This window comes from Oscarella lobularis, chromosome 5, assembly GCF_947507565.1.
Source record: "Oscarella lobularis chromosome 5, ooOscLobu1.1, whole genome shotgun sequence".
NCBI classification, from domain to species: Eukaryota; Metazoa; Porifera; class Homoscleromorpha; order Homosclerophorida; family Oscarellidae; genus Oscarella; species Oscarella lobularis.
Genome location: NC_089179.1, coordinates 2715559 through 2726559, shown reverse-complemented (window position 1 = coordinate 2726559; position 11001 = coordinate 2715559). Strand labels below are relative to the sequence as shown.

Below are 11001 nucleotides of genomic sequence, written 5' to 3'. Positions count from 1 at the left end.
ATCGATGAGAGTTCTTATCGATGCGACCTACAACGGAATTGTAAAAATCTCTAAAAGAGGTTTTTCCTTGAAGTTACTTCGAAAGTAAATTGATTTCTAACACATTCTTTTATTTATTGTACAGTATTGTAGACGTGGAAATATTCCATTGATTTAAAAACTCTATCACTGAATTATTATTGTACTTTTACGACTTTGCCTATTTTGTTTGTGTAGCAACGACGACTGTGACTACGCCGGCCGAAGTGCTTTCCTTGGAATCCTACAAATGCAAAATGTTTTTAAAGAAATTATCTTATTTAGTTTGTATAAATAAAAAAGATTTAAAGGTTATATCTGAAGTGAACAGGGGCTCGTCGAGCATTACTTACGACGCTTAACACCAGTTCAGCCGCGTCGCCTGCACGTATACGTCGAAAAAGAGGTAAGCGCGTCTGAAGAAGAGCGCGAGATTAGAGCGTTGGGGTCGACTGAAGGACGTGTACTACCCCCTAGCGCACGTACATTGGATAAATATAATCCGTATTATCTTTCACGACGTGTTACTACCTTTCTCGCGCCTCTAAAGGTGTCATGTGTTGTAACATTACGTATTGTTCTGCTATTGTTCGGAGTAAAATTGCCTCCTCCACTGCAGCAACCGCAGCCTGATGTAGGCTACGTGGATTTAGTTAGGACAGTTTTTGATGCTCCTTCGGCCGCTGTGTGGCTTCGACGTAACCGTCTCTTGGCTGACCATTACACGTGCGTATGCCGTCGCCAATGTCGCGAAGTACGAAGACCAGGCTACCCTGAGAATTTTGCGTGGAGATGTCCACGAAAAGGTTGCCAGAAAGTCAAGTCACTTCGGCACGTAAGAAACTCTCACAGCTGTCTTTAATCTTAAGCAAATTTGCACGATTAGGGTAGCTTTTTCACTGAGTCCAAAGTTCCTCTCGAGAAATTGTTGAGGCTTATTCACATGTGGTCGACGAAGACACGAGCAGGTCAAATAGTTGATGATCTCAAGCTCTCATCACACCGTCATCGATTGGCTCAACTTCTTGAGAGACGTCTGCACGCAGTATTTCATCGATCATCCGTTGGAAATTGGCGGAGCCGGAGCAGAGGTTGAGATTGACGAGTCGAAATTTGGCCGTAGAAAGTATCATCGCGGACGATACGTCGACGGACACTGGGTCTTCGGTGGAGTCGAACGCGGCAACGGAAAAGCCTTTCTTGTAGAGGTACCGTCAAGAGACGCCGCAACTTTACTTCCAATCATACGCGGTCACATTCGACCCGGCACGCGTATTTTCAGCGATGAGTGGCGTGCCTACAACGCTATCCAAGCTCAGGCAGGGGCGAATTATGACCATCGCACCGTCAACTACTCTCGTCATTTTGTCGACCAAAACAATGGCGCGCATACGCAAAATGTCGAGTCGATGTGGGCGTCATGTAAAAGACTCTTTAGGAGTCTTAACGTCGTGAATTTTTGTCTTCTTGACACTTACTTTTCAGAATCTATGTGGAAAAGACAGTTTGACAAGGGCGGATCCTCAGCTTTTTGGAACATTACAGAGCATATCAATGAACAGTACCCTCTGTCATCTTTGTACCCTCGGTAATCCTTGCTGTTTCGGCAATAAACGAGCTGAAGCGTTTCTGCCGCCTTTAGAGGCGCGAGAAAGGTAGTACACATCGTGAAAGATAATACGGATTATATTTATCCAATATACGTGCGCTAGGGGGTAGTACACGTCCTTCAGTTGACCCGAGCGTTGAGGTAGCGTTCATTTGTTGTAAATATAATTTGCTTTCAAAACGCTTTTGTAAAGAACTTCGTTGCTCAAGCGTAGAAAATTTCCGAATACCAATCCTTCGATTGTGACGATGGAATGCCGAGAATTCCTTGGGCAGCTCAACTCATGAGTCGCCACAGAATGGAGACGTTACCAGAACTCTTCGTCAGTCTGTCCAGCACCGTGTACTACGTGACGTTTGACCTCAAGCAAGTGAACGGACGTCAAAACGTATTTTAGCTAATGTTTGCCACGAGGCAGGCCCTGCAAAAAACAAAGTCAGGAGTCCGCTGTGTCACAAAAATGAGAGAAATTCATAACAAATTTATGCACCCTCGTTTAAAACATCGGTATGCAAAAATGCGCAGCAAACAAAAGAAGCAGTCTTATCCAAAAAATTATTAAACATCCACCGTTTATTGAACAGATGTTGTAAGACCAATCAAATTTCGTGCCCACATAATTTCTAAGCCAAAAACTTTATTGTAGCTTAACACAGTTTTTCTTCTATTTTTGCCTTCTTTCCTTCCCTTTTCCTATTGGCTCTAGCTGCATAAACTGACCCATCTGGGATTTTTGTTATCAAATGCAACGATTAACCTCTGATCTTTTTAGCAGCCTCTAGGCCGACTTATCTTTGCTTTTAAGATTTTGCCTTTTTTAGGGCCTAGAGGAAACTTTTCGAAGACGTTTTCCAGACGCAATGAATGAAACGCTACTCACCAACGGCTTCTTTAATGAAAGATGTGAATTTTACTGCAACCTAAACATCTTCCGATGACAGCTGTTTTGAGAAAGTTAGACGTAATGAAAGCAAATGAGGTCTAATTCAGATGTCATTTTAAGCGTTTGTGCGTCGGCGATTACTTATTCTTTGCGGAAACTCAGTTTTCTCGTTATTTTTGTGCGTTGCACGTTTGGAGTCACTTGGTTTCAATGTTGGCGTTGTGTGGTGTTTCTTTGTGGAAAAATAGAATTCATTACACCAGAGGAGTTTTTTCCCATTTCAGACGGCGTCGCAGATTTCGAGCGTGATCTGGACTATTATTCTGTCAATGTAACAGTCAACGACGATTTGTTTTGTTTCTTATCAAAAATTGCGTGTTACAAGCGTCGTCTAGCCCTATCGCTGCTTCGACTACCAATATTGGTGGAAACTGAAAGAAATTAGAAAAACAAGACTGGTGAAAAAGAGGTTTTAGAGTGTATAATTAGGTACTTTTGTAACACCAACAACAATCAAAAAAGAAAAAATGGCGAAAAACGTGTTCCCTTCCTTCTGTACCGCGCTTTTTCTTCACCTAAAACCGAGTTGCAAACGTGTTTTATGCTCACAAAAAAACTGTAGTTTACTTCGTGTGATAAATCCTGAAGCATGGCACCGGGCAAAGGCGCTTCTCGCAATCCGGGCAAAAATAGTACGTTCTACAGCGACAGGTTTCGACGGCGCAAACTCCTCGGCTGCTTTCGTTCTTGTCGGGAAAGTGGCGATCTCGGAATCGACCTCCGGTAATCAAGGATTGTTTGCCTGGTCGTAGCCTAGAGTTGAATCTGACGATTCTATGGCCAGACGCTTGCGAAAATTTATTTGTGGCATATTGATTCCGGTCGTTTCCATTTGCACGATATGCGCATTGACGGCCGCCGATTCAAGAAGATACCAAAATATGCGCATATACCATCTCATGGATTTCAAAGAAAACGAGTAAGTGCGGCGGAGGTTGTCGGCAAGGTCAACCCCGCCCATATACTTGTTGTAGTATTTTACTGCAGCGGGGCAAGAAACGGGTGTTACTGAGCCATCTTTGCCCTTCCTCTTTACAGTGGTGAAAAAATTCTCCGGGAACAAGGTATTGATTAGGGTGACCTGTTTTTTGTCTACCCATGACAGGCAATGAACCTTGCAGTCGTCGTCGATCGCAGGGTCGTTGGTAAACTCAACCCAAGCGCCAGACGAAGAACTCCTTGCCGCAGATTTTGCGTCGACCTCAAGTACTATCTTAGGAAAGCACGCACGATTCGGACGAACTCTTCCAATGCAATAAGTGTTTTGTCGTAGGAGTTTTGCGGCAAGACGTGGGCTGGAGAAAAAATTGTCAAAGTACAGGTGGTACCCCTGGTCCAGCAAAGGTGTGGCCAGATCAAGTACCACTCTTTCTCCCAGGCCAACATCTGTACGCGCATTTTTCTCCTAGCCTCTGTAGACTTGGAAGTCCCAAAGGTATTAGGCTCGAAGGTCCAGCCTGAGTTGAGCTAACGCGCGCTTACATACGGGCAAGCCGCGTAGCTCAACACAGGCTGGACCCAACCGATTCGATGACGTAGCTCTAGCCAATCAGAGGCGAGTCAGCAGCTTTTGGACTTCTCGACGCTGATTGGTTCGCGTGACCATGACGTCGCCAACCCTACGTAAAAGGACAACTATGCTTTTAACATCGCCGACGCTATCCCACGCCGTCTTCCTGCTTCGAAATGGAGCGAAGAATTGTCAGATAAGTCGAATACGCGTCCGAAGCGATTCGAAACGATACTTTGAGATGTCCTTGCTCTTTTCCAGAAAAAGAAACCGCGTCGTCACGCTGCGTTTCGTACGCCCCCCGTGAGAATCGGCTCGTACGCGATCTTGACGCCTGCGTTTGTCCCATATTTAGGCGTAAAAATAGTCCTAAACCACCCTAATGCGCAGGCTTCCTCGCGAACGGGACGTTTTCGCTTTCCTGCACGTTTTTGCTGTACGCTATGACGACGTCTCCTGACTTCGGCGCTCTGTCTCGCGACGCGTTGTCTCGTTTTCCTGCGCTTCCATCCTGCCTAAAAGAGAAGCAACTGGAAATCGCTTCAAGCATTCTAAGCGGGAGAGACACTTTCGGTGTTTTGCCAACAGGCTACGGTAAATCACTAATCTACCAAATTCTTCCTGGAATGAAAGATGCCATTATGCACCGTTCCCCTGGAGCGTTTATTGCAATAGTCGTCTCTCCTCTGACTCAATTGATTCAAAGTCAGGTCGCCTTTCTGAATGATATTGGAATTAAGTCAGTAGCACTTACCACTTCAACAACAAGTCAAGATCTGAATGACGTTTCGTTGGCCTACGGAAGTCCAGAGGCCGTTCTCAACTCAGACTTCAGAAAGGTTCTTCGCTGTCAGGATATTCAGAGAAAGATTGCAGCAGTTGTAATTGATGAAGTTCATTGCATAACAGAGTGGTACGCAGCTATTAAACATTTGCAGGAAACTATGAGAGACGTTTCCTTAGGGGTTTCAATAAAAAGAAAAAATGGAAGGAGCGTTCAGGAGTTGGTACGCTCACCTGGGTGACATCAAAGCTGTGATACCACCAGAGGTCCCTGTCTTATGTCTCACTGCCACTGCCACTGAAAAAACTATTAGAAAAATTCAACGTGTCCTCCATCTTAAGAACTGCAACGTTATCCAAATTAACCCTGATAGACCGGAAATTAAATTCTGTGTAAAGGAGGTTCAAAAAGATCCCACACTGACGTTTCGCTGGCTTGCTCAAGAGTTGGAAGAAAAAGGGCAAGAAACCCCTAAGACAATCATATATTGCAGAAGCATTAGGGACTGCGGACTCATTTACGACATGTTTAGGGTTGCTTTGCCTCAAAGCAAGTCTTATCAATCATCTTCGTGTCAGAAAACCGCTTGTATGGAATGTACCATTCGTCAACCGATCCTGAAAATAAAAGAATTATAACTGAAGCTTTTGGCAGCGATAAATTCGCCTGCAGGGTTGCCATTGCTACCATCGCTCTAGGAATGGGTTTAGATTATCGAGACGTAAGATACGTTATCAATTTTGGGCCACCTAACTCGATTGAGCAATACGCTCAACAGATTGGACGAGCTGGCAGAGACGGAAGACAATCATTAGCTGTGCTGTTGTGGCACAAAAATCAGCTCAGAACAGCAGATAGCGCAATGATATCTTACGTGAAAAATGCAACGGTTTGCTGCAGAGAAATAATTCTAAAAGAATTTGGATGGAAAAGCGAGACGAATTTTAGCCCTCGTCACCGTTGCTGCGATGTTTGCCAGTTGTCCTGCTCTTGTGCCTCGTTCCATCTGATAAGTTTAGAGAAGTCTATGTTAGACATAGAGTGTGAACCTCAAGTTGTACCTGTCGCCAAATATTCAGATAGTACAGGAAGTGATTATCGTTCCCGTGTCAGAAAAACGTCCGAGGACGATTTGAAGAAGCTGAAAAGAACATTGGAGGAAATACGAAAAACATACTCTCCCTTACCAACATTTACAAATCAGTTAATTACAAGTGGTTTTTCAGACGACGTTATCGAAGAAACTCTTTGCAACAGCTATCGTATTTTCACATTGACCGACTGTCAACAGTTTCTATCATTCCTCACTGGGAGTCAACAGGCGAAAATTATTTTAGCTGCTGTTGAAGAAGTCTTTGGTGACACAGAAAACCATATTAGCGTTAAAGATGCATTAGATGCTACTACAAATTTTTTCTTACCGATGGCCGAAGTGTCTGATCATTCTGACAGCAGTTCCGAAGCTGATGCTGAAGAATTATTTACAGATTCTGACAGTGACGATTCGTGCAATAGAACGCCTTTCGAAAATCTTTCATGTTTTGTTGGAGATGAAAATGAAAGCGATCAGTTCTGCGTGACATATTAATAGATGAAGTCGCCTTTGTGTTTGAGAATTTTCTCTTTATGATCTTTAATCCATTTCAAAAATTTGGAAAAATTGAAATTGGAAAGAACGTCTTGTGACATAGCTTTAAGGGAGCGTGGTTAACTATTTACTTTTGAGTGAGCGCGACTCTCTTTTAAGGGGCGTGGTCACAAATTTTTTGCTTGCGCTTTGAAAATCTCACGCCTGACGCCCTTTCATCCTTGGCAACTCTGGCAAATACGTTATGAGTCGACTGTACCCGTCTATACAGCCGTGAATAACCATTTTCCAACGTATTAGTATGTGATTGCCGTCGAAATGCCTACAGAAATGGTATATGTGTAGAGGCAAGAGAAACAAACCGTCTAGTACTACCATAAGGCATTTGGGCCAGCAACGCTGTACTTTCGGCGGATGATTACTTGTGATCGACGCAGAGATCTGTTAACGGGATCAATTCTTCTAAGCGAATTTCTAACACGCTGACGCTCAACTCGTATTCCCTTAGCAACAAGGGAACCTTATACATATACTTCGCCGGACTGTGGCGCCACGTCTAAAGAGTCACCTATTGCCTCATCCAGCTCCGCGTCTGACAATAAGGAGAATGATTCTGCTCAAATAGGCATATCATATTCTTGGCGCCTTCTCCACAGAGTTTGCATGGACACACCCAGTGTAGATGATACCCGTGTCCATGAGCCCATGACTTCATACAACTGCCTCAAGTCATCACTTCAATGCGAAGCGATGGCCGGCCACGGGCATCGCAACAAACAGACCTAGTGACCGCCGCTGGAAGGCTGCTAGGAAGTATTTGCGACATTCGAGGTGCCTCCTTAAGCAAGTCCAGTTGCTCATGGCACTTCTCTTCACATTCCTCAAGACATCGGCGCAGACGTCGCATCAATGCCGACAAGGTGTGATCATCACTTCTCGTCTCTAATGCGCCTGAATAATTCTGTTACACCAGTTATCCTGGCATACCAAGAACCGCGAAGGCATTTTCAATTTTAATAAGGCACGTCGAAATAGCTGACGGATGGCAAGAATTCAAAGATCGCCTGCTTTCATTAACTATTGAAGGAGCCGACAAAATAAACTCCGTTATGTCGTTTTCCATGATCTAAAACAACTCTCATCACAAGCTCACTGACTGTATAGCCTGTCACTGAGCAAGAAAAGTAGAAATCGACGGTAGAAGAGCAAGCGAACGGAGAAACAATATGGCGACGTATAAATCCCGTATTTAGTGGCAAACGATCGTCCCGTAGCTTTCTAATAAAGCACTCTGCATGACAACAAATTACTTCGACATATGTAAATGAAGTACTTCGACATATAAAAAGGAAGTACTTCGACATATAAAAATAAAGTGGTTGGGCATATAAATAAAGTACTTCGACATATGAGAAGAAAGTACTTTGAAAAATGAAGTAGTTGGGCATATAAATGAAGTAGTTGGGCATATAAATAAAGTACTTCGACATATGAAAATAAAGTACTTCGACATATAAATGAAGTAGTTGGGCATATAAATAAAGTACTTCGACATATAAATAAATGTACATTACCGTAGGTTCTGTTACGTTTGGCCTGCCATAGTAAAGAACATGTACCAAATTACTACGTATTTTATATATATTCCTAACCTTGATTTGAGGTTTTAAAAAAGTTTTAGTCATTGACTTTGACTATCCTTTTTAACTTCATCGGCAGCAAACAGTTGTTGAATTTTTTGAGGTATAAAAAGTTACAAAATATTGTTTTATTATAGGAGACATTCCATTGAAATGCCTCCAAGAAGGCATTTCATTGGAGTGCCATCTCTTACCTGCCGACGTAGCTATTGTACTTTGGCCATCAGCAGGCTAGCTTCATTAGCTGCAGAGGAAGAGCACAACAGCATTGGCTTGTCGCACGCTTTTGCAGTTTTGCGTGGAGAAACCAAAGCCAACTCACTTTGATCGATGGGCACAATTAGATCAAAGTGGCTTATATAATGTTGTATCTCTATTCTGTTTACGGGCAGCCTAATTAGCGCCGGAACAGTTAGTTCAAACCTCGGTTTGTATGACTGTATTCCACGCCCACTCTTTACCCATCCAGGTACTAACTTCAATTTGAAAATTGTTGCAGTTGCGTGCTTGGGTTGCCCAAGCTCCTTCTTGTCGTACTTTTGAAATGTGAGCTTCATAGTCCTTTTTGCAACGGAATATTTCGAAGACAGACTTGTAGTCTGCCATGAAATTAACAATCTGTAACCGAAGTGTCAAATGGCGATCTTCGCTTCTAAATGCTGCTTTCGACACTGTTCGAAAGTAGCAGTTTCCTTCTCCTGCTATCGATTCTCGATTGCGCCCCATTTGAAGCAGAAACGGATTTGGAGACGGTGGAGCAGTGGTCCGGCGTTTCTTTGCAGCCGGTGGCAACGGCACACTTGTGCGGGCACGACTCGCCACTTCGCCTTTACGTTTTTTAGCAGGGGCTTTTTAGCCGCTGTTTTAGTCACTTTGACGGTATAATTTTGTCCGTGGCATTGTCATTGTCAACGATCATTTTTTTGCTGTATGTATGATCGCTGTGCTCCTCTTTGTCATTTAATGATTCTTCATTTTCCACATGTTTAAGAAACTCTTTACAGTGGAACCTCGGTTAACGGCCACCTTGATAACACGGCCACCTTGTCATTCCGGCCAGTATTTTGTGTCCCGGACGATCTTAGTACAATCTGCTTACATTTTTACCCAATAATACGGCCACCTCAATAATGCGTATTGCGGTCACTTTTTCGCGTTCTTCACACATTTTTTCACTCTTTATTGCGGCCACAGATTCATGCTTTTTCATTAAGTTCTCCAAGTCTCTTTATATGCGATTTTCTTCCTGTAAACTTGTATATGCAAGGCACTTCAACTCCCAGACCAACACCTCTGTTTGTACGACGGCCTGTCACTGTGCATATGACGCGGTTTCCCGCATAGGAAAGAAAATAAAACGTCTGTCTGCTTATTGGACGCGGCACGTGTCCAACAAGTTGTTCGCCCTTCATGACAGCCACTGCCCTGTTGTCGTACCTATTCTGTGCTTCCCTTTTCAGCGAAAGAATTTCTCCAACAAAGGGCGTCCAAACGACATGATACACATGATGTCCGCGAACGTACGACCTCAATTCGTACACGTCTTGTGCCTGTTGGCTCTTGATCCTAAAACCATTCCGATGCTAGTGCGCACGCGCTGTTTGCTGCTAAAGATGGCCTCCCGGAAGACCACGCGCAAGGAGCTTACGCTCAAAGAGAGAGTTGCCGTAATAGAGTACGCGAGAAAGAATCCAAAGGAAGGAACTCGGAAGCTTAGCGAAGTGTTCCAATGCGGCCGAACGCAAATTCAATCGATTCTGAAAAGCCGAGAGAAGATTATGGAGAGTTTTCGAGCAAACGATCCTTTGTTGAGAAAACGGAAGCGGGAATCCGAACTGAGCGACACAGTTTATCGCTGGTATTCATTGGCAAGGGAAAGAGATATTCCAGTGACAGGGCCTATGCTTCAAGAGGAGGCCCTTAAAATAGGAGAGATCTTGGGTGAAAAAGATTTCAAAGCTTCAAATGGTTGGCTCAGCAACTTTAAAAAACGCCACAACATAGCAATTTGTCGTAAGTGGCGAATCTGCAGAAGTCCGGGAAGAAGTAGTGGCGGCGTGGTACGACAGACTGCAATCACTTTTCGGCAGCTACAAAGCGACCCAAATTTGGAATGCTGATGAAACGGCCTGCTTCTACAGAGCGCTTCCCGATAAAACTCTGGCAACAAAGGGGCGTGCATGCAAAGGTGGAAGAAAAGCTAAAGATCGCCTCACAATACTTCTTTGTGCCAATGCGGCAGGGGATAAGCGATCGCCCTTAGTCATTGGCCGTGCTGAAAAGCCAAGGTGCTTTAAAAGTCTGAAAGACAAAAAACATCCCGCTGGAGTACCTTACAAGGCCAACACTAAAGCGTGGATGACAAGAGAAATGTGGACGAAATGGTTGTCGAAGTGGGACTCAGAACTTGCCGCAAAAGGAGAAAAGATTCTCTTGCTTGTAGACAATGCGACGGCACACGATCCCACGCTCAATAGCAAGCTGTCCAATATTACTCAAGTTTTCCTGCCCAAAAATTCGACATCGAGATTGCAGCCCTTGGACGCTGGAGTAATAAAAAATTTTAAAGTTAAATACCGTCAGCTGCTATTGAGGCACGTGTTGGCACTTATTGATTCATCAACCTTAGCAGCTTCCGCGATCGCTAGAGCAGTTGATGTTTTGACTGCCATTCGCTGGATCAGGCAAGCTTGGAACGACGTCAAGCCAAGCACCATTGTCAACTGTTTTGCGCATTGCGGCGCAGTGCCAATAGAAGACGACACAGTAGATCCTTTCGCCGAATTGTTAGAAGAGGAAAGTGAAGAGTCTTCCGCTCTGCAAACACTGGTTAGCCAGATTGATCCTACTGTATTCGGTATGGAGTACGTTAGGAGCGACGACAAGGTTGCCACCTGCGCAACAATTGA

General features: G+C 44.1%; 1 protein-coding gene across 1 annotated transcript; it reads left to right on the top strand.

The window, feature by feature from the left end:
* The first annotated feature begins 9705 nt into the window (after positions 1 to 9705).
* Positions 9706 to 10665, top strand: LOC136187373 (tigger transposable element-derived protein 4-like). The gene is made up of 3 exons (XM_065974952.1): positions 9706 to 10105; positions 10281 to 10380; positions 10662 to 10665. The coding sequence occupies exons 1-3, from the start codon at positions 9706 to 9708 to the stop codon at positions 10663 to 10665; spliced, it is 504 nt and encodes a 167-aa protein (XP_065831024.1).
* The last annotated feature ends 336 nt before the right edge of the window (positions 10666 to 11001 follow it).

Bases quoted from the DNA above. Each gene is read 5' to 3' on its own strand.
- LOC136187373 (XM_065974952.1), top strand. From the start codon at position 9,706: ATGGCCTCCCGGAAGACCACGCGCAAGGAGCTTACGCTCAAAGAGAGA. The intron at 10,106-10,280 runs GTAAGTGGCGAA...GTGCATGCAAAG, and splicing joins CCACAACATAGCAATTTGTC to GTGGAAGAAAAGCTAAAGAT.